The following is a 24,943-nucleotide window of genomic DNA, read 5'->3' as shown; positions in this document are numbered from 1 at the left end:
TCAATTTTTAGCATCATTACTCCAGTCACCACATTCTAATATTCTGATTTGCTGCTCAAGAAACATTTGTGTTGAAAGAAGGACGTAGCCAAAAAAATTTAATTACATCTTTTTTTATTGAATTATTTTATTGAATTGAACTATTGTCCAGAACTAGGTCCTAGAAATGCTGTCATGAAACCGTATTGCAGGAGAGTAGTATTGAGTCCTCCCTGTGCCTTCGTTTCAGATTGTTGGATATTTGAGCTGAGGGTGGAGTAATAAGGGAAACACGCCTCTTCTAATTTAACCAGCTTCAACGGAGAGACTTCAGGAGTAGGGCAGCGGCACGCATTAGGGATTCGTTAACTTCAACTAACTAATTTTTATTTCAATGGTATTTCTTAATTTTCTGGACTTACACAACCGCAGAAATGACTCTACCGTACTCCCAAAGCGTAAGGACAATGAAGACAATGACCATGACGGAACCGAGCACACAGACTGTCTTGACATCCACTCCTGTCGCGATGAACGAAGGTTCGACGACTTACCGAACGGTAAAACTCGGGGGAGCTCAGCTACAGCCGGTCCAGTACTATAACAGCCAAGTGGGGACTGGAGCTCAGCTACAGCCGGTCCAGTACTTTAACAGCCAAGTGGAGACTGGAGCTCAGCTACAGCCGGTCCAGTACATTAACAGCCAAGTGGAGACGGGAGCTCAGCTACAGCCGGTCCAGTACTTTAACAGCCAAGTTGAGACGGGAGCTCAGCTACAGCAGGTCCAGTACATTAACAGCCAAGTGGACGGCAACGTGATGTACGGGGGTGCGCGTTACCTGATGCCCGTGCAACAGCAGCGGCGGCCCGCGGAGTCAGTCATGTACCTGAGACAGGCGCCGCGCGTCATGCAACCTGTGTACTTCCAGAACGTTCAGAACGTTCAGCGCGTGAGCAGCGTCAGCAGCGTCGACGAAACTGATGTCTACAGACAAGAAGTGAGTATACAATTTAATTATTTCCTTTCTTTTTGTGTTACATTAGTATCGAAAGATTACATGTCATTAAAATATAATTAAATTAATTAATATATAGGATTTACAATGTAACTGCTTAAAGGGTTTCCAGGTAGTTGGGCAAAGTGAAGAAAAAAAGGCAAATGAAAAGAGGTTGATGATAAGATGCTGTCGTGTCAATACAGGTGTTTGAAGTTAAACGTCAACACATGTCATTCAAAAGTTTTAGGTTTCTTTAGCGCCCCCGATGACCAAACATGATTGTATTGTACCAAGTTTTATGAAAAACGACATTGTGCTTAAAGGATACAGACCAATTAGTCAATATGGGTCACACCTACTCAACATTTATTTAATTAAAAATTCAAATTGTCAGATATGACAATTTAATATGCAGTCACATTTTTAAACCTTACTAGTTAGCCTAATTATTACTAGACTTACATCTCTCAGTAAAATTTGGTCTACAGCCAATGTATGATGCTATTGTATGCTAAATTTTATGATAATTAGCCTGAAAAGCCTGTAATATGCGATTTTAAATCAGGTTCTGCTGTGACAAAATAACCGTTTTGATACCACACCCTGCTGTTAATCAGTGTATGTTTATTGAACTATATCTTTTTTTTTCTTTTTCTTTTTTTTTTTTCTGAGCATTAATGGTGGACATGTTCAAAAGTTTATTTGTAGGCAACAAAGTTTCTGTTTCTTCACTGGAGTAAAAAGTGTGGCAACTAAAAGATTCCCTATAAATAAAACATACAAAATTATAAAACACTTCACTGTTTATTGGCTACATTATATATAAATTAACCTAGGTTTGATATTGTTATAATTTGTATAATTATTGCAACATATATAATAATATAATAAATATATATATATATATATATATATATATATATATATATATATATATATATATATATATATATATATATATATATATATATATAAAATATTTATAACCAAACATACAAAAAACATGAAATCTTTTAAGGACACAAGTTACAAAAATTAGAACACAGTGCTATATATATATATATATATTAGTGGTGGGCATAGATACATTTTTTTAAATCTAGATTTATCTCACTGTGATCTTGAAATTAATCTAGATTAAAATGGCTCATTCGATTTCTGCCGAAGGCATTCAGAATATGTACGTATATGTAATACATAAACCAAATAATTAAATGTAAAATAGCACTGGATAGTCTTCAATGTAAAAATGAAATATACAATCAAACCTATATTTATTCAGACACCTTTAATATTTAAATCGACAAGCGGTAAGGCTTAAAAACACGTGAAAAAGATAAGCTTTCGTGACGATGCGCAGTAGTGGCCCGTCAACTGTCCTGAGCATCTTTTTAGGCTGGCCTTAGCCAGTCGGTTATATAAAATATCAAGGTGAAAGTCATCATAGCTTGCTTAGTATAGACCCAGCTCTCAACCCAACTTTGAGAATAGATTAACGGCGATATTTTTTTTATCGCCTGATAAGAGTCTCGCGTTAACGCCCTGGACCACAAAACTTAAGTCTTAAGTTGCTGGGGTATATTTATAGCAATAGCCAAAAAAACATTGTATGGGTCAAAATTATTGATTTTTATTTTATGCCAAAAAGTAAAGATCATGTTCCATGAAGATATTTTGTAAATTTCCTATTGTAAATGTATCAAAACTTTTTAATTATTTTTGATTAGTAATATGCATTGCTAAGAACTTCATTTGGACAACCTCAAAGGCGATTTTCTCAATATTTAGATTTGTTTACACCCTCAGATTACAGATATTTAAATAGTTGTATCTAAATCTAATTTATATTGCACTGTGCACTTATTTTTGTAAAAATATAAATTATGTCATTAATAACTCACCCTCATGTCGTTTCAAACCCGTGAGACCTCCGTTCATCTTCGGAACACAGTTTAAGATATTTTAGATTTAGTCCGAGAGCTCTCAGTCCCTCCATTGAAACTGTGTGTACTGTCTACTGTCCATGTCCAGAAAGGTAAGAAAAACATCATCAAAGTAGTCCATGTGACATCAGAGCGTCAGTTAGAATTAAAAAAAAAAAAAAAAAACATTTTGGTCCAAAAATAGCAAAAACTACAACTTTATTCAGCAATGTCTTCTCTTCAGGGTCTCTTGTGAGATTTCAAAACACCGCAGTTTAGTGATATCCGGTTCGCGAACACATTAAAAAAGTTAACAGTTTAAGTCATTTGTGGATTAATGCTTATCGGAGACGCGAACCATTTTAAACGAATCAGTTTCGATTTGGTGAACTTGTTCGAGAAGATCCGGTTACATCAAATGATTAGTTTGCGAACCGGATATCACTAAACTGGTAAATGCCTTAATGTCATCGAATCATTTATTAATTCATTTGATTCGTTCAAATGGCTGATTCATTCAGGAGTGAAGTAAATCGTTCTTTATGATCGGTTCATTGAATCATTAGGCTTGTTCGACTTGAAGCAGATCATCACCATCAGACCGATCGGTGTGTGACATCAAAGACCCGCAAGAGCTTAGAGAGCAGACAAATCCTTGTGCTTTTGAATCACTCTCGCGATACTTTTTCATACCCCGATCGGTCTGTGCAGCGCCACTTCAAAGCTAACGCATATGCCAATGGCCAATGTGCCAAATGGTTCACCAAATTAATTCAAAACGTGGATTAAGAAATGAAATGTTGCTGTGGGTTCCTCGGAGAAGAACAATGCTTTTTTGTCTTTATCTTCTGGTTGGCAAAATTGAGCAAATAGACAAAATTTTGTCTAAAATGACACAATATGAACTTCTTAATGAACTGCTGTATAAGATGAGTATCACATTTGCACTAGTGTGATCTTGCACAGCCTACTTCTTGTGTGATATTTCTTAAATATGTGATGTAAATATGAGACACAATCTCAAACGGGCGTTTTGCTCCATATCTTGAATTCCTTGACATTTTCTAGGCCCCATCACGCAGTAAGATGTTCCCCTGCCTCATATTAGTCATCAATCGACTGTATGAAATGGCAGATGATCCAGATACTGTAGGTCTGAGGCTGGGCAAATGCGTCAAATGTGTTAAATGCGTTAATAATTTTAACACGTTATCTTTATATATATTTTAACTTTTTAGCACAAGACAATGCATTTAAGAAGCCCTTATTCATTGATGTTTTTTTTTCTTATGTATTCAGGACATAAATGGACAATCATCTGTCTCTAGCCAGTTATCCAGTCCAGTCAAGAGCCCTGCACCATCTGAGGTAATGAATTAACGTTTACCGTGTATGCAAACAGGCACATATAAACACTAATGTTTAAGGCAGAAAACTGTTTGTATTTGCTAATAAGGTTACCGCACAAACACACACCTTATTTTACACTTGACTTGACTTTCATGCCTTTACACGAGGTACTGTATTACACACACTTTCTTCTGGGTTTGTTTATGCCTCTGGCTTTTGAGCTGAGCGGGGAGAACAAGCTTTAATGTAACCCAGGCTTTAGTGTGTAGTTGCACGCACATGCTAATATGACAGACAACATTTTATGTGTTTGAGCACAAGTGCTGTACCTGCAGGGTTTAGGGTGTGTCTGACAGAAAGAATGGACTCTTTAGTTCCCAGAAGAGGCAATGTGTTAACGCCCATTTAGATTGGACCCAATAATAGTCATAATATTGCAAGGAAAGTGTTAAAAGGAGTTGCCCTTTAATGTAACTGTTGCTGTCAACCAGCCTGCAGGTGATGAGAAGATGGCAGGTGTATGTTGGAAGAGCTTAAATGTGTACTACCAAATAAACACCTTGCATTATATGATGTAATATATTATTTTAACATGCCACAGAGCTGTGATCACACTAATAACGTTTTTCATAATAAGTCAGTGTACTTGTTTTTACATGTTGTGTGTATTTATCGAAATATGAAATTATGATATGAAAATATGAAAAAAAAAATATGGGAAACCGTGTAAGATTAAAATTTGAAAAACAGACTCTAAACTGAAAATCCTTCAGCTATTGAATACATTATATATATATATATATGTATTGAGTCATAAGGTCAGTCTCTGACATTTATACATATCCTTAATTTCTGAAGGATTGTATGTATTTTAATTGTACAAATTCACAGGTCTTTCAAACATAAAAGTTGGTACGCAACAGAAGACAAAACATGGTTGCATTGATTTTGCGAGTTTCTAGCAGTTTTCTAGCAGCTTTATTTTTATGATGGTCTGTATTGGTGCTGAAAATTCATTATGTGAGTTTAACCAATGGATGTGAACGTCTAGTGTGTGCCATGTAAGGTTGATTCATCAGCCTTTCATAAAGCAGTTTGAAAAGTATTACACGCAATGATTTAAAGAGAGTTTTCATAGGGTTGTGCTTGCAGACATGCTGGGACAAGAGCGGGGAGCTTATCGTCAGCTTCAAGTTTCGTACATGAAGGAGGATTTTGTTAGAATTAGGCGTCTTGCACTCAAACACACTTGGGTCTTAAATTTTAGGTTTGTAATGTGAAGTAGCATTGAAATTTGGAGTTTCACATGATGTCATTATGATGTTATTGGTCTGGCACATGCAGTGATGAATGCAAAAATGTACTTGAGTTCTTGAGTATTTCATGAGAAGGAAGTGTAATGTGTAACTTAATGCTGAGGTTCTTTAATGTTGTAATACAAGATCTGAAGCAACTATTGTGAAGTGGACTCAATAATACAGAAGTTATAATTGCTAAGGTCAGACTTTGGTTCAACTATGTTAAATGACAATTAATAATCAAATATATCAGAGATTCGAGTTATATAACATAGACCACAGGGGCAACGCAACAGGTAAATTACATTGGCCGTCTTGCACGAAATAGCACCTTGAATATAAAAAAAAATTCCGATGTGTAAAGGTCGATGTCTTTGTCTTATATGTGAAATTGCACTGTTGACAGTTAGCACATCTGTAATTCCAAAATGGTAGTTTTTTTTTTTTTTTTCAAGAAATGAAGAGCATGTTTCAAATCAGTTCTAACCAAAATATTTAGGAGATTAGGTGTTTTTTTTTTTTAAACGAGGTGGTTTGTCAAAACATTCCTTGAGGCTTGGATCGCTCTTTATAATGTGCCAATGTTTCAATAAAACACTATCAGTGTCCCTCGAAACAGGCGAATATTGGATATAACAATTGCATATTGTCTTTAATAAAAATAAAAAAAAACATTTAGAAACCGCATGTCATCAAAATTTTATGCATTATTAGTAGGACTTGGCTTTTTAATTTGTAAGAGTTAGATGTTTAAATTAAGAACTTGAATAAAATCCAATACTTGATTCTTTGACTCTTTCCCATGATTTGACTGCTTGACAGCTCATGATTTAGGTTTGACTCTTGCAAATCAGTGACTTGGAGCTAAAATCTTAATGCAAAACCATGTTAAATGTGCAATGGGAGATCTTGGAAAATGCTAACATTAGCCTGATAGCACTGAAAGTGAACTTCCCAGCCTCCTTGCAATCGCCGTCCAAAGCTAAGCCCCCTGAACGCGTTTATGCTCACAGATCAGAATACTAGAGACAACATTACTACAATAGGGTACATCAGCAGTCCCCAATTCCAGTCCATGTTCTGAAGTGAAGTAAACCCCTGCTCAGGGAGTAAGGAGCAAAGAACATGGTGTAGGGATCATATCGATTGGAACACAGTTCATTCATGTAGCTCAAGCTGGTCATCTGAATCGGGTGTGTTAACTCAGAGACATGCCGGGAACAGCTGGGCTACAGTACATCATATGTCATTAACCAGCAAGAAACTTTAAAAGTACTACAATACCAGGAAGGAAGGGTTGTTGATGTTCGAGCTCGGTCTGCACAGCGTGCGTGAATGCACTAATGACATTCTGTCTGCGCGAACAGGGTGCGCAGAGGTATGCAGATAGATATGTTTACAGGCAGGTAGGAAAGCTATTTTAAACACTTGGGCAGGACGTATTGATTGGTGGTACATTTCTTGGTCCTACAGAATATATGAATACCGATAAATAAATTGAAACCACTTAACTTAATGATTGCTATCGGGAAGTGAAGAGACTTTCAACCAGTATAACAAAAAAAAAAATGTTTTGTAGACAATCACTTATTGCACCTTTTAAGTTTTAATTTAATGGTGTAAAGGAATTATACAATGTACAAATATAGTTCATATTTTTACACTTACAGTCCCTGGGACCATGAGAGCATTTGAACTGGCTGTTTTCAATTCTGTTAAAACCTTAAGTCATTTGTCTTTTAAATGTAATCTAAAGGAACCAGGATTGCTTGATTATAGATGGCAAAATTATTTTAAAAAGTTCAACAACAGTAAAAAATTTTCTGGAATTCAGTTTATTTTCATTTAGAATAATCATCACCTTATGAATAGTTTGGAATCAAATTTAGTTTTACAGTGGCTGATGAGAACTGATCGTTTTTAAATGTTATTTTATAATGCTTAAAAAGGTACCTTCATTCTTTTAAATGTTAAATCTCTCATGTTCTCTGTATCTCTCTCCACTGGCTCCCTGCGGTCAGACAACTTGAAAACTGACCTCCTCCTTCCTTTCATTGTAGATTAAAGCAATGACCTGCTGTTCTTACACTGGAACAGAGAGGCTTTTGGCTCACACATTGACCTATTTTGCAGACAGTAAGGTATTGTGGAAAGTCAAAGCCAGAAAGGAAATACAGTCACAGATTTAGTAGCAATGATTGTCTTCAAACAGTGTTTTCTCATAATTCTTGCGAATAGGCTTATCAGAAAGTTAGATAATATATAACTGTTTATTCAGTTATATATTTACATCAAAGTGAAGGGACACTTAAAGCTACGGTTCCTAATTCCTGGGTAATTATTACATGATACAAATGTACACCATTTTTCCTGCTCAACCATATGTAAATTTCCAGAACCTGTTTTTCAAAGTTTAATGACTTAAACATTTATGCTTTGCTTAAAAAAAAAAAAAAAACAAGAATAGGTCCTGTGTTAATTAATTTGGACTCAGTCTTTGACTTTACATATACAATTAATTTGATGAAAATTATTAATCAAATGACACAGCCCTAATTATGATTTCATGTTGCTCACTTTTAAAGTTAAAACCCTTACAGCTGATTTAAAGGCCAAGCACAAAGTATTTTTCAGATGGTGCTTTATAATTTTTTTTCGTATGGATCTGCTGTAATGTTTATTTTAGGATTACAACTTAATGAAGCACTTCCTGCGCATTCCTGTGAAGTTACTCAATGCTGCTGTGGGAAATGAGGGTACAACATTACAACTGAATGGTATTTGCATATAAAAGAAAGTGAAACTAAACTGTGAAGCACTAAACTCTTTTATGTGCCCTTGCTTGCTATGTGCAGAACTTGCTGCGACTTGTACGATGCTAAAAGTACCTAATGTCCAAAGTACGTTTCAATCATTGATTATTTCTTATCTTTCTAATATTGTAAGAACACACCCAGACATAATCTTTAATTCACACAACTCTACATTCAGCTAACAGGCCTGCCAACCTGTACACATTTAACACATCAAACTACACTGGTACGATTTGTCACTCTAATCTACGCAAAAAGACTGATTTCTTAAGCAAGTACAGTACAGTAGTAGTTTGCATTTAAATCATTTTTGTGCATTTTACTTCTCTCTGAACTGGCTCTGTTTTTGTGTGTCCCTGAGTTTACGCATTCAGATGAGCAAACACGTTGCCACTTATAGCATGCATAATGCATTTGAAAAAGCAACACACACCAAACATCTTCCCTTGTAATGGACCTTTTTCACATTTTCCAGGTTTCTCAGCAGCAGAAGTCACCATGGTTGGGTAAACGTCTATAGCTGTGAGTGGGAGACTAACGCAAATATATTTTTTGCATTCTCATTTGCTCAAATAGCAAAAGAAAATCTCCATGATAGTGTTTTAATGACTTTCAAAAAAAGGTAAAAACTAGAGAGACTAATAAGGCAGTCAGTAGAAAGTCAAAGTATGGTGTTATAAATGTACATACATTAATAAAAGAGAATAAAAAAAAGAATGTGTCATTACAGTCTTGTGAAAAGGGAAGCGTTTCTAAACCGTTTGACCAAATGTTTACTCAAATGTGATCTGATCTGATGTACACTGCTTCTTATCACAGAATGAGGCAGAAACATTTCTGATTTCTGATTTTTTTTGTTAGTGGTATCTGCCGATAACGATTTTTGCCAATTCCATTTTTTTTCTCTAAGAGATATAATTGACTGCAAATACAAACAAAAATCTACTTTTCTTCAATGCATTTCTTAAAACACCAACAACAAAAAGCTTAAGTAAGTTTTTATCCAGGTAAGAAATACTACAGAAACCTGTGGGAATGACTTAAATAATGGGCAATACAAGCACCATTTAACTGGAGCGAATGAAACGTGTGTGTAAGAGAAGTGGTCGTTGGAGAGAACAGTGTGAGAATGCACATCAATATCGCGTCCTTTTTCTCATGCTAAACAACGATATTTAATGTATCTGCATTACTGTAAGGGTAGGTTTAGGGTTGGGGTAAGTGTAGACTTTAATAAAAACGCAGTCTAATTGGGAGAAAATAATATTTATTGTTGGTTTCCTGTAGATCTATCCCTTCTAGCTACAACCGTGAATATAACACATAATTACTGTATTTGCATTACTGTAAGGGTAGGTTTAGGGTTGTGGTAGGTGTAGACATTAATAAACCATAACTTTACAGTAGCATTTTTGGTTGTTTTATTGGGAGGTAGGAAAATCTGACCAGGTAGGACAAATCATCAGAACACCGGCTGATGTTACATTATTGCATGTGCTGCTTGTAACAAAATGGACTGGCTTGAAATCGGAAAGAAGTGAGTTTGTTCGGTCACTCACCAATCTGGGCCGATCATGAAGAAAGTCAGCCGATTCCGATCCCTGGCCGATCGATCGATGCATCTCTAAAATATACATTATGAAAATACCCAAGATTGCTTGAAGAACACAGATTATTATTATTATTATTGCAAAAATACACAGATGGTACTAAAAACATTTTTCCAAGGTTGGCAGGTTTAAGCTAATCATTTAAAAACCACAAATTATGCGCAACTGTTAACATGCTTGGCTCATTGTTGTTGCAGCTTTAAACCGGTTTTGCACAGCGGTCTCCGTAGCAAGTACACACAAACACACACCCAGTTAACACTGTCACTGGTCGCCACAGAATGTGTGGAATGTTCTCATGGACCAACACACCCACTGTCAAAAACAGATGCGAACGCCTGCAAACACCTGGACAGAAGTTACTCTTTGATTCACTGTTAAATTTTAACTTTTTACTTGGACAAAACAGATACACTCGGAATGCTGCAGTTTCTTGTCTGGTAAAGCGTGGAACTTGCAACATTAAGAACACACGTTTAAATCCCAGGAAAACAAACCCAGTAATTAAATGTGCAGATTGTATGCACTGTGGATAAAAGTAAATGTGCCAAATTTTGGTGTTTATTGTTTTTTGAAAATCATTGTTTTTTTTTGTTTTTTTACCCGTAGTGTTTTGCCTTTATAAATTTCAAACTTTAAATATATATTTTTTTATCTTTTGATCTTGTGGTGAAATATGACCTGGGCAATTTTTGGTGAGATTCAGACATAAAGTTGAAAACAAACAAAGGAATGAAGGATCCGGATCATGACTAGAGTAATGTCATCTGGGTACATGACTTACAGTTATATCAATGCAATTTAAATATTTAAACATAAGATCACATGTAGTGTCAGTTCGTTTATAATTCTGGGTGAAGCAAGACCCTGAATGAAGCTTAAATGTTTGATTCTCTCTGACAGATCAGTGGAATCCAGCCAGACCACACTGACACACCTCAAGCTTTAACTATTGTCCAATTTTAAAAGAGAAATCAGACATCAAAACATCATATTTTACAATAGAAAATGTGGATAACTTCTTTGAATTTTATCATGACAGATTTTTTTTCTATCGCAGAATATAATTATATACTATATATATATATAGTATATTTTTAAGTATGTCCAACTTTATCCACATACATACAGTATTCTCGTGTGCCCCACTTCATGCACTACAACACCATAATGTTCTGCAAAGCTGCTTTTGAACATTATGTGAAATGCGTTTTACAAATGAATTTGAGTTGACCTTGAAAAATCCGAGCAATGCAGATCATTTAAAAAAATGCTTATATTGGCCAATAATATTGTGCATCTCCACCACCACTAATGCTTTCTCGAAGGTGATTTGCATAAAGAACCTTCCAATCAACAGGTTTAGTTGCTGCATGTGTCACATTTTTTTGCAGCTCCCCAGGAGGCCTTTAATATTTATGGTCCACTCAGCTCCTGGCATGTAGTTTTGTTTGATTTTTTTAAGATTATTGTTAGCGAAGTCACACAGGAGTGTCTGATCTGGATTGATATGCAGGGGTGTGGTGGTTCACTTACTAATCCTCGAGGTGTGGACTGTCTGATGTTTCTCACTCACAGTCTAGTGTAAATAATTTACACATACTTGAACAATTTCTAAGCGTACATAGACAGAGGTTGTCGGCGTCTTGTGAAGTTTCCTGTTCTTATGTAAGAATCACATTTTGCATGCTACAAGGAAGAGCAGCATTGATCCTGTAGCTGATTTGTTTGCTTAGCTGATTAGTTGGTTACAAAAGCACCTTTTGTAACTCAACTAAAGTTTTGCACTCCCACTCAAAATATCCTGTCTTCACACCCTTTTTTCCAGTCGGAGTTTGTGGAGACTTCAAGTATTCGAGAGGAAGTTGTGGACCAGAGAGAAATAAAGAATGGCCATTTTGAGATTAAGACCGAGGTTATCGATGTGGAACCGGTCGCCAAGATGGACAACCGCTTCTTTGGTGAGCTTCTTGCTGAGGTTTACCGCAAGAACTCAGATATTCACACCTGCATCTCCGAGCATGTGGCCAAGATCCGCGGAAGGTAGAGGCGCTTCTTTTCATTTATTGATTGTGTTTTAGTTGAAGATTTGCATGCAGATAAGCCTAAGCAACCATTAACCCTGCCAATCTAGATGATTGAGGACTTGACACATATTGAGAAAACCAATTACAGACCATTATCTAAAAAGAAAATCTCATCTGTTCACTTAATCTGCAGTCACTTTCTCAAATGACTCATTAGACTGATCAAAAACCTGATACCTCTACACCTCGTCCAAAACAGTCTAAGAGCAATATTCAATCCAGTGATTCATTTGCAAGTTAAGAGGTTCTGTAATTTACACCTTTGTAATGATTGTGAGAACAGCAGCAACTCTGGACGCCTCTGCTTTAAGGCTTTTTTTATTTTTTTTATTGACTCATTCAATTTGTTCTTTTTCTCTGCAGGAAACACCTCCTGGACCCCACCGTTGACTACAAGGTAGGGAGCGGCAAACTGTTCAGTTCCTGTGGAGTTAGCTGAAAGTTTTCCGTGCTGCATAAAGGATTTCAAGTTTCAGTTAGTTAATTCTAAACCTTATTGTTATGATTAGCAATGAAAATAAGTCGATGACAGTGATATCACTTTTGCATTTTTTGACATTTGTTAAAAAATACATTTAAAATATAGTTCATTCATACACATAGTAACTTAAAATGCACTTTTTCTATGATGAGAATGTTTTTGATTTTCATTATTTTTGGGCTGTCCTGATCTCATGGCGAACATTCATTTAAATAAAATTCTTGATAAGAAAACCTTATGTAGCTCGTAATACATAATCCATTATTTGATGCTATTATTTTATTTATTATTATATTATTTCTTAGTAAATATACAGCGATTAGCGAATCATCTGTTTTTTAATATTACACAAGTATATTGTATATATGTATATATACAAATGTTACATTTTTAAAAGTCATGTGATGCAACCAATATGCAGAAAAAGGGAAAAAATATAATTTGATGTAGCTTCCCAAGAAACATAATATTATTAATTAAGCATTCAAGATATATATAAAAAAGAGATTAAGATATTTACACATACGCATGTATTGTAAATTTAATATAGTAATATAGTTGCTGCAGGTCTTTGTTGAAGAATATATACACTTAATTTTTAAGTGTATATGTCTGTCTGTCTGTATGTGTGTGTGTGTGTGTGTGCAGGTGGAAAAAGAAGATATAGAGAGTGTCATTCCTAAAGGAGTGTCTGAACTGACTAAGCAGCAAATCCGCTACCTGCTGCAGGTGAGAGCTTATGGAAACATTCTGAATGTCTGCCCTGTCCTCTCCCACTCAGCCCCACCCACCTCTCAGTACACCTCACCCTCAGACACCTCTAACAGCAGTAGATTATTAGTTTATGAGCCTGTCCCAGGAACACATGTTCCTCCAGGCACAACAGAGCCACACAGTTATTCAGTTTATTGCAAATAATTTTTTTATTATTATTATAATTATACTTGAAACTTACTTCACAAGGGAATACGTTAAAAGTAGATATGCAGTTGTTCACATTATGAAACTGAAATATGTGTGACACATTTAACTTGAATTAGATTGATCATCATCAGCTATCATTATTTTATGTTTTTGAATGACCCCAAAATTTTAAATACCGAAAGTAGTTTCAGACACAAAGTGTCTTTCTCTCATCTAGACCCGTATGACGGCTGATAAAACCATGCGTCTGTTGATGGCCACGTTCAGCAGTCTGCGAGAGGAGCTAGTGCATATGCAGGACGATCTCAGGGTGAGTATGACATCACAAATGTATATCACAACAGCAAGTGGTGACTCTTCCAGAACTTTCATTTCCTGTTTGGCTGAAAAAAGTTTAGTTAAACATAAACCATCATCATTGTGTCATTGCAAATACATTACACATCTTTTCAGTCGGTTAGCTAACATGGTGTGATCAACAACTACTGAAGACTTCAGCAACTACGTCAGTGTCTGAGTTAATAATTTTCACTAATTATTCACTCACTTAAATAATCAACTGAAGTTAATTACTTATAATTAAGCTTTGTGCACGGTTGATTTAAAGGGGGGGTGAAATGCTCGTTTTCACTCAATATCCTGTTAATCTTGAGTACCTATAGAGTAGTACTGCATCCTTCATAACTCCAAAAAGTCTTTAGTTTTATTATATTCATAAGAGAAAGATAGTGTGTACCGATTTTTCCCGGAAAAACACGAGCGTCTGGAGGCGTGACGTGTGGGCGGAGCTAAAGAATCACGAGCGCGAGTAAGCTTTTGCGTTGAGAGCGTTTGGAAGCTGTGACAGCTGTGAAGGCTGAAACTGAACGAGAGCAGCAGCAGCAACGACTCGCTACGAGCGGGGCTCAAACCCGGGTCTCTGAATGGGAGGCGGACGCACTAACAAGGAGGCAGAGATATTTTAAGCAGTTTTACTCACCGCATGCGGTTCCAACACACGATCGTGACCCTTTTTCGTTGGGACTGCATTATCCTTAAGAAATAAACGATGTGCAAATCCGGCGTCAAACTGGGCGTTGTTTGTAAAACAAGCATCTTCGAAATGCAGGGAACAAACAAAAACACTTGCACAACTCCGCTGATGCTCTGTAAAAATAAACTCCATCCACTGGTCCCTTAATGCTGTTTCTCTTTTGGTAATCTGTGCAGAGTTGTCTTGCCCTGGCAACCAAAAACACACTCATTTTGTGACATTTCGCGACGCTCTCGCTCTGATCAGTGATTGTCTGTGCTCAGCCTCTCAGTGCTCTGCTCTACGGGAGCGCGCGCTCTTCCGGGAGAAGTGCCCTCAGGACCCATATAAGGAAATTTGGAACAAAAATACTCCTTCAAACGTACAACTTAATTCTTGAAACTTTGTCCATGTTTAGCATGGGAATCCAACTCTTTAACAGTGTAAAAAACTGTATGCATGACATAGCATTTCACCCCCCCTTTAAAGAACATAGAAATACACTGAAATACACAGAAGTACACTGAACGCACTTGTGCACTTCATGTGTCAGTGATATCTGACTGGTCATGATTTGTCATTTGTGGTCTTCTGCTTTCATATATTTTTTATGTTATGACAAGGGCTGAATTATTTTATTTTATTATGATTTGTTTTTATTATTATTAAAAAAGTGATGTATCATTATGCCTATAAAACACTACTACAACTACTGGTGGTCGACCGATATATCAGCAGATATTTGTCATTTTTCAAATATCGGCATCAAGCCGAAACGTTTTTCTGTTTGAGTTTATTTTGACGGCGCTGAGAATGGCAGCACCTGAGCACACACAGCTCACATTCTCCCTCTTGATTACTCGTTGTTAACAGTTCTGTCTAATACAGATAGAAGTCTGTCTAATAATCAGATAGAAGGGTTAAACAAAGGAATTAATGTATATTAAAAGTATTATAACAATTACTTTTATATTATTAGTAATAGAAAGGCAAATATTATACTACTTTCACATTTGCCATCAGCATTAAACAAATATGCTTTAATATAATTGAAACAAATCTTTGAATGACTAATGAACATTTATTTTCACAAACCTTGCAAACTTGGTCGAATCCAGCAGTAAGATCTTGTAAGTTTTCTGTGTGATGGTCGGTCTGTGTGAATTGAATACTTTAAACTTTAAACTCATGATTTCAAATTATGCTGCGCTTTATGCATTTGCCCACTGTCATATTCATATAATTTTCTCTGTGTGAGACAAAACCAATAAAACCCCTTACAAACGAAGCATTTTTTGTATCCAGTGGGGAAATAATTATTGATTTATAATTACTTGTATTGTCTTTTTATGCATTGCATTGCGTATTGCGCTACATAAACATAAAAGCATGTCTGCATTTGTGAGCCGAGAAACGACAAACAACAAGCACTACGCACTGCTTAAAACTCGCGTTTGAATAGTCAGTACCAAATTCTTTAAATATGTATACATACTTACAGGTTGTGAGTCAGAAGTGCCAGACTGTTCTTGCAAAGTTGGAATTGCCCCACTTTATAGAACCAACCTTTGTGCAGAGAAGCATTGTTGGCTACTGGTTCAGGAAACAGTCCTTGTCCTCTGTAAAATGCGCTGCACACATCTGAATATTTGGGTTGAACTTTTCTGGAACAGTGTTGTAAATACAACTTAACCACGGAATTCTAGGTATGTCCTCTTTTGGAAGGCCAAACAAATTAGTTTCGCTTTCACAAAGAAACAAACAGCATCCCCACAACATGGCAGCGGCGGCAACAGGGAGAATAAAAGTTACACTGCCTTTCTTGAACATTTGGGCTGCAATATGCGAATCTTCCAACATCGTGATGTAGGCTTGTCATGGAGGCTTGTCAGAATGAGGAGTCGTTTTAGGAGGGCGAGTTTGATTCTTATCTTTTATAAAGAATATTTCTTTGGATTTGACACTTTAGTCTTTCAAACTTTACAGATCTTCATTATGCACCAATAACTTGTAACACTCCAAAGAGAAAGGAAAAATTTTAATCGCATCAGATGACCCCTTTAAAGCTTCTTTTTTGTTGACAACAGCCCGTTTATAATCGCTTCTCATTACAAGAAGGAAAGATTGTTTACGAATGTTGCCTGGCCAAATGACTCAAACTCAGAGCAGAGGCAGAGATGATTTCATGTGAAACAGGATTTACTCAAATACTGGATCATGAAAAATAAATGCTTTGCTTTTTATGTGCTTTACTCTAAAGTATGCAGCACATACATTATTTAAAAAAATTATCCAGGCATTTCACAATTTTTATTTTATTTTGATTAACCATGCACCTCTAATTATGACCATTGAACATTCATCACTGTCCCTTTCTTCTCACAAAATTTAATTTAAATAAAACTTGAATCAATATTTTTTTTAAGTTGTTCAGGGATTTTTGAAGATTTCAGCCTGTCCCTGTTAGCAGACAAATTTGCATGAAACATTTAGCCTTAAACTGAAACTACGGAAAGCATTGCTCCCTTCTATTTTTATGACCTTAACCATGCGTCATGTGGTTGGTAGCATTTGGATTTATTGTGTTAATTTTATCGTGCAGCGTCTGGAGAGTGAGAAGGAGGAGCTGGAGAGAGATCTGAGCTTCAAGGCAGATCAGGCTCAGCAATATGACAGACTGATGGAGACCGTACGGGAGCACAACAGACAACTGCAGGTAGGGGGCGCCACCATAAAACGTCACTCAATTGCCCTTCATAACTTCTGCAAAAAATACAACATCAATAACACTCATGACATTATATGATAAATGTAGATCCATCTCTGAGCTTCATGTCTTTCTTTCTCTCAGGCTACTGTGAAGGAAAGTAATAATGCTCAGCGTACTCTAGAAAGTCAGTTACTGACCTTGCAGAGCAAAGACCCCAGCAAAGACTTCCGTATTAAAGAACTGGAGGGTAGCAAGAAGGCCCTGGAGCAGGAGAACGATCTGCTCAGGAAGAAGGTGGGCAAATCTCAAAATGAACTGTATTTCAATCGCATGTGTTCAGTAAGTTACCAAAACGAGCAAAGCACTAGCAGGATACTAAACAAAAATGCTGTTTTTGTAAATATTTTAAAACGTTTTTTATTTAAATACTACTTATCACAAAAACTGATTGTGAAAGTGTACATTTAATTAAGCCTGCATGTTGTTACATGCACAAATATATATAAAAAAACTGTCATACACATGACATAACTAAAGAGTAGTTCTCCGTTCATTTCCAGATATACATAAATTAAATGGATGGTTCATTGAGTTACAATCACTGCTGGCATGTTTCACTAAACTTTTCATTAAAAGCACCGACAGAGTCAGTTGTTCATGACGCAAACTAGACTGGTAACACTGCATGTTTGTGCATGGACATTTAAACTCATTGAATTCACACTGCAAACTCACAGCCCAAATAAATCTCTCACCCAGTCCAACTTATTCTTATGTTATTCATATTATGTTTTAGTATTGTTGTTAAATACTGCTATTATAAGCAGTCTTGTATCTTGTGTAAATTCATTTGTGTAGAGTCATATTTATTGGATTTATCTCTTCTATAGTTGGCAGGGCAGTGCAGTAGTTCCACTGTCCAAATCAAAACACAGGAGCTGTCCAGAGAGTATGAACAGATGCTGAGAGATCTACGAGAGGAGAAGGAAAGAGAACTCAAGAATCTGCGGGTAAATAAGGAGGAAATAGGGATGCTCATTTTGGTTAATTTTCCAAAATGACAACCGCCCTTCGTTGTCTGAACATTTAATGGTCAATATGGGCACCCCTAGGAGGAAAACTAAAAATGGAAAGGAGTTGAATGAATGTGTTGAACTGAGATGAATTGGTACTCAATGTACTAAATGATGATGGTGTTTCTAGACTAAACCCACTTAACTACGGTAAAGCTGGTATAATACACAGCCTTAAGTTGCTTATTGCTTTTATTAAATGGTGTCATGACCATATGATAAAGACTCAGATGTTCAATAAATAGTTTCATTCAGCAATATAGTTAATTATCCATATAGGCTGTGTATGGTTGCCAAACAATTTGTGTCGTATACTCAACCAATCAAAACTGTTTTTTATTTGAATAGTTTTTCAAATGTAATTTATTCCTGGGATGCAAAGCTGAATTTTCACAAGCCATTACTCCAGTCTTCAGTGTCACATGATCCTTCAGAAATCATCTGGTGCTCAAGAAACATTATCAATGTTAAAAACAATTGTGCTGCTTAATATTTAAGTCTTTCCTGGCACTTACTATCAGTTGAATATGTCCTTTCTGAAGAAAACGAAGTAAATAAAAAATCTAACTGAACCCAAAACTTGTGAACGATAGTGTAGAATTCTTCAATACATATAAAACTAAATTCTACATTCAATGTATATAGCATATATTTATTTATTTATTTATTATTTTCTAGACTCAGCTTATAAAGATCCAGACCGAGCGCACCACTACACAGACCTCTGACAGCGGGTTGGAGATACGTATCTCTGAGCTTCTGTCTAAACTAGAACAACGTGAAACTCTCATCAGACGCCAGGAGGAGGTACGTCAACACTATTATACAGACATAAAATGCTTTGTCAATGTTGTTTTAACAAGCATGCACTGCAGTTGTTATCAGTTCTTCCATGTGATGCGGATGAGTGAAATTTTCCTAATGATTCCTTTTATAATGATTCGGTTACTTATAGCCGTCATCACTGACCAAAATACGACAGCTTTGATGCCTGCTGGAAAAACATAAAGCTCAATGTGTTGAGTCGTCGCCTTTTTGACCCTTTTCTGTCATGCTATGTAACCAGTGTTGGGGAATCGCATTCTAAAATTGCATTTAGCTGTTTTTATTCTTTCTGAGGAATACTGAAGCTTTTTTTTCTTGGTCATTATACATGCTAAGTTAACGTGTGCTATGATAGATGTTGATTTGAACTGAAAAACTGTATAAATTGGTTCCAAGTCTCCAAATCCATTAGTTGGAGCAACTTAATTTTATTTTATTTTATATTTATTTATTTATATAATTTAATCAAAAATTATGTTTATGTTACAATATTGCACTGTGATCAAACATTTAGGGGAGATAATTGTACATTTTAGAAAAATGTCAAAAAATGCCCACCTCCTCCTTCATTCCTTAAATTAAAAACAGATACTGCTTCTTTTGATCGACTTATTATGAGCAAGAATGTCATAGTTGAGATTCTTTCATTTTCTTCCGTCTCTGGGTTAGCTCAGGCTCATTACTCTTGAGGAATGTGAATTCATTTCACAATTTGAACAGATAACCTTCCTTCTTTCCTAATGACCTATGACCTTGCACTCTCAGGAAATCAGGCGACTCAAACAGCAGAAGATCGACGACTCCAGCAGTACAACGAGGACTGTGGTTACCAAGAGGTGTGTGTATGTTTATTGCATATAAGTACCATGTGAGAACTAAACTGCAGTTCAGTCCTAATCATCATTTTAAACTTTTTCCTATCGTGGAACAGATACATGAACCAGTACCCTCTTTTGGGTCTTCTGAGTGACGACTACCAGTATACCGCACCCATTAAAGAGGACAGAACTGTCGTCATCGAGAGTACGGGGGTCACCTCGCGAGTCATCTAGATTGTAAGACTTGAAATTGTGTGGAAGGTGACATATTTCTGTAGGTGCAGTGTAGAAATGCCTTTTACCTTGGTCCTTTAATTGGGCTTATAAGCACAACAAAAGACCACTGAAAATATAGGTGCTTTGATTTTGCACTTGTTATAATTTAAAGGGGGGGGGGGGTGAAATGCTCGTTTTCACTCAATATCCTGTTAATCTTGAGTACCTATAGAGTAGTACTGCATCCTTCATAACTCCAAAAAGTCTTTAGTTTTATTATATTCATAAGAGAAAGATAATCTGTACCGATTTTTCCTGGAAAAACACGACCGGCTGGAGGCGTGACGTGTGGGCGGAGCTAAAGAATCACAAGCGGCAGTAGGCTTTTGCGTTGAGAGCGTTTGGAAGCTGTGACATTACCGTGAGGAAAAAAACATCCAAAACAAACCATGGCTTACAGTCAGATTCAGCGTATATTTATGATCCAGAATCAGATCCCGAGGCTGAAATTTAACAAGAGCAGCATCAGCAACGACGTCTCTATGTGGTATGTATTGAAACAGTCATTTTCCAAAACCGCTAAGCAAATATATACAAAGTTCCACTTTGTCGTCTTTTTTTTTTTTTTTTTTTTAAAGCTGTACATGTGGAAAGTGCAGTTTGATGACAACATCGCATGTTGTTTACTTGATGTGTTTACGCGCCGATAGCTAAGTTAATAACACAGAGATATTTGAAGCAGTTTTACTCAAGGCATGCGGTTCCAACACACGATCGTGACCCTTTTTCCTTGGGACTGCATTATCTTTAAGAAATAAACGATATGCAAATCCTGAGTCAAACTGGGCCTTGTTTGTAAAACAAGCATCTTCGAAATGCAGGGAACAAACAAAAACACTTGCACAACTCCGTTGATGCTCTGTAAAAATAAACTCCATCCACTGGTCCCTTAATGCTGTTTTTTTTTTTTTTTTTTTTGGTAATCTGTGCAGGGTTGTCTTGCCCTGGCAACCAAAAACACACTTCTTTTGTGACTTTTTGCGATGCTCTCGCTCTGATCAGTGAATGAATGTCTGTGCTCAGCCTCTCAGTGCTCTGCTATACGGGAGCGCGTGCTCTTCCGGCAGAAGTGCCTTAGGACCCATATAAAGAAAATTCCGCTCCATCTAACGTCACACAGACCCATACTCGAAAAAAACTTTCTGAAACTTGTGACAAACCTTGTGTTCATGTTTCAAACTTGTGTTCAAACGTACAACTTATTTTTTTTCAACTTTGTCCATGTTTAGCATGGGAATCCAACTCTTTAACAGTGTAAAAAACTCAGTATGCATGAAATAGCATTTCACCCCCCCTAAGACAAAGCGTAAACTCCAACATGAGCTGTATGATTCAGGTCTATAGCCCTGTGAATGTTTCCATCGACACCTACAGTGCCAGAATGTCTTTTACAGAATGTGTTGAGCTGACAAATCTTGTAGTCATATTTTGGGAAAGGATTTTTGGTCTCATTTCTGGGTGTATATTCTGGGAAGGAAGCCAGCGTGTCTGTTTCCACTGAGTTTCCACATATTCATATCAGAATGAGGACAGACTGGGCTGAAATTCAAAATTTACTACGAAAAAAGTCCGAGAAGTTTGCCAGCAACATTTTATCATTCATACTACCATGCAAAACAAATCTCGAGCAATTGTAAACGCTGACTGGGGAATTCCCAAAGTTAGATAAGATAGCTATCAGTTGGTAATTGAATAAGAATACGTTTTCCCACTAAAATACAGCATGCAAATGTGGCGCAACTGTCTGGTGAATTCCAACTGTTTGTGTTCTGTTATTACCAATCCTTAAACTGTTTATTTCTGACAGGAATGAACAGGAAGAAATTCAAGAGGCCTCCCTGTTTTCCCCATCCAAATCTCATTCCCCTCCTCTCTCCCTACATGCTGCCTTCTTTCCAGTGGCTCCTATTGGTGATGGTTGCGCTGACTTTTTAGATTGTATGCTTTGGAATTGGATAATGCCGTATGATGTAAGAACTAAAACAGCTGACACAAAGTCTTTCAGAAGTATCTTGTTTATTACAATACCGTGTGACTACTGATAGTTATTTTTATATTGTTGAGTCGTCTTTTCATATGATGCACCACAACCTTTAGTAATCTCTAGTCAATACTATTGTAAGCATGTAAATATTTGGCGAAAAATGATTTGCAATTATCATTTACCTTGACTGGAATAAAAGTTGAGCATTGTCTGTAATGTAAAAGGTGATTGCTGGTTTTGTTGATTTTCTTATTCATTTGGGTGTATTAATTATGCCAGTTTATTTTCTTTTTTTTATTGTTATGTCACAGAGGTGATGCTTTATGTAGAAAATTATACATATATGTCATAGTGTTCGACCGATGCATGTTTTCAATGGCCCATGCAGATATCTGGGGAACAGGAATGACCCACTATATAGAAATATAAAAGTCTGACCAAGGATGCTATTATTTTATCAAACATTAAAAACAGAAAAATTGTGAAATATTTTTTTGGAATTACAATAACTGTTTTATATTTTAATATATTTTAAAATGTAATTTATATCTGGTATGCAAAGCTGAATTTTCAGCAGCCATTACTCCAGTCCTCAGTGTCACATGATCCTCCAGAAATCATTGTTATATACTGTTTCTCAATAATTTTTCCACATCTTTTCAATAAATAGAAACAACAACTAGAATAACAGCATTTATTTGAAATATGCATTTTTTTGTAACAATGCACAATTTTTTACTGTTACTTTTGATCAATTTAATGCATCTTTCTTAAACTATTCATTTAAAATAATAATAATAATAATAATAATAAAAAAAAAAAAGATCCCAAACTTTGGAACAGTTGTGTATATGGAAACCATAGAAAAGGCAAACACAAAAATAAGGAATATTTTAAAACAGAAAATAACATTATCTAAAGCTGTCAGATATTGTAACTGACACAAGGAGGCGCCAACACAATATTCAGCCAATGCCAAATATCTACTTGCTTATTAGTCTGGCAGATGCTTCGGGAGACCACTGATTTTTAATTTTAGCTGGTGAGGGGTTTTACTGTTTAAAAGTGGTTAATAGAACATGGGCTAAAAATGATTTCTGTAAGCCATCTAAATTCTCACCGTTATACTGTATGGAAAGTTAAATCTGTCAAATGGTCAGTTTTGTCCTATATCTAAACATTGGTTATTATTATTATTATTATTATTACATAAAATTTACAAACATAAAAACTGCTAAGTAAACGCTGACAGCTATAGGGCCTCCATAAACATTTCTGTTTTTATAATCTGAAACTGCTGGGATGTTTTGTCATGATGCACTGAATGTTTCTGCAATGTCTGCATGAATTTTTTTTTTTTCTTTTTTTTCCCTTTATCATTCTTCATAAGACTTACACTTGAAGGGAAATGGCTATGTATGTATTGAGTGTGGAGTTTTCTAGGTTTACTTTATTACAGTGCCATTGTTAGTGGCATGCAAGACTGTGACTTGAGAGTGGCAAAGAACGAATGGTTTGTGACGTCATCAAGTGGTAGATTGTAGCATTACAGGTAACTTGGATATGTAGACATTTTTTTTCAATATCTTGATGTGACTAAAGATATTCTTCTCTTAGAACAGTAAAATAATGCTGAGTTCAAAAAAAAAAAAAAAAATGTTTAATGTGATATCCTGACTAAATGCATCTTATCTACTGAAATGTGTTGGAGTGCCCTTTAAATTCTTCGACTTTACAGTGCGTTACATCTGCAGCATTTATCTCTTTTGTGGGTGTAACTTTACATGTTGTAACTGTTTGTGCTTGAAATAAAGATTTTTGTCCTCTTGACACCTGAGGGTGTTTATTTCTCTGAGCTCCACAGTACAACGCTTTGTTTTCTACTTATATTTAGATTGGAATTTTACACATTGCAATAATAACATTTATTTCAGCATGAATCAGTGTTATTTTACTATTATTTGTATACAGTGAATATTTTATATTAAATTTTTTTTTTATGTTTTCTGCCTAAAGTTTTACAAAATGTGTTCAGTTTTTCTTTTCTTTTTCTTTTTTTATATGTCTAAAAAGATTTTATTCATTTATTTATTCTATTAAATTAGCTTAAATAAAAATTATTCCATATTTTACTTTATTAAAGTTAATTTAGTTTCAAGTAACCAAAAGTCAACAATAATAACCATAGAATAAATTGGTAAAAAGTAGGTATAGAAAAGAGTCAAGAAGTAGCTAATATAGTCCCCAGAGGGCGCTAAATAACAACTTCTCCTTTCTATCACAGGACAGCGATTAAACTTCCCCACCAATCGAACAATGAGGTCATTACATCTGAAAGCAGCTTGACTATCATTATGATTCATTCGTATCATAAAATGGAGTAAATGAAAGTATTTCCCTCTAAATGCTTCCTATGACAATCATTTTCAAAATGCAAACAATTACCTTGTATGTATATATATATATATATATATATATATATATATATATATATATATATATATATGTATATATGTATATATATATATATATATATATATATATATATATATATACATATATGTATTTGTTATTAGGTTATATAGTCAATGTGTATGTACTGTAGTTATGCTGAAATTCAAAAATATAATTTGTTAGATATAATATCACCAGTGGACTATTTAATAAAACATATATGATTGCCCTGAAAGACAAGCAGCTTGTTTTCACATTACTGCAACGTTTACAAAGATGAGATGCAATAACAGATAATGACGTAATCAGATATCGGTTCAGATCTTCAG

At 35.6% G+C, this 24,943-nt stretch overlaps 1 protein-coding gene across 1 annotated transcript; it reads left to right on the top strand.

Annotated features, from left to right (window-relative positions):
- The first annotated feature begins 271 nt into the window (after positions 1 to 271).
- Positions 272 to 23,990, top strand: pof1b (POF1B actin binding protein). The gene is made up of 13 exons (XM_026243287.1): positions 272 to 977; positions 4,199 to 4,267; positions 11,799 to 12,013; positions 12,421 to 12,454; positions 13,187 to 13,267; positions 13,680 to 13,772; positions 17,077 to 17,190; positions 17,326 to 17,478; positions 18,075 to 18,194; positions 18,936 to 19,064; positions 19,848 to 19,918; positions 20,014 to 20,137; positions 21,984 to 23,990. Exons 1-12 carry the CDS (start codon positions 414 to 416, stop codon positions 20,132 to 20,134), a joined length of 1,764 nt encoding a protein of 587 aa, XP_026099072.1. The 5' UTR covers positions 272 to 413; the 3' UTR covers positions 20,135 to 20,137; positions 21,984 to 23,990.
- The last annotated feature ends 953 nt before the right edge of the window (positions 23,991 to 24,943 follow it).

The sequence above is a fragment of the Carassius auratus genome, unplaced genomic scaffold, assembly GCF_003368295.1.
Source record: "Carassius auratus strain Wakin unplaced genomic scaffold, ASM336829v1 scaf_tig00002951, whole genome shotgun sequence".
Taxonomy (NCBI): domain Eukaryota; kingdom Metazoa; phylum Chordata; class Actinopteri; order Cypriniformes; family Cyprinidae; genus Carassius; species Carassius auratus.
This window is presented reverse-complemented; position numbering and strand designations above follow the sequence as displayed.

What these genes read in the sequence shown, in the direction of transcription:
- pof1b (XM_026243287.1), top strand. Translation starts at nt 414, where the DNA reads ATGACTCTACCGTACTCCCAAAGCGTAAGGACAATGAAGACAATGACC. An exon ending in AAATCCGCTACCTGCTGCAG is followed by an intron (nt 13,268 to 13,679) that starts GTGAGAGCTTAT and finishes TCTCTCATCTAG; the next exon opens with ACCCGTATGACGGCTGATAA. An exon ending in ACGATCTGCTCAGGAAGAAG is followed by an intron (nt 17,479 to 18,074) that starts GTGGGCAAATCT and finishes TCTCTTCTATAG; the next exon opens with TTGGCAGGGCAGTGCAGTAG.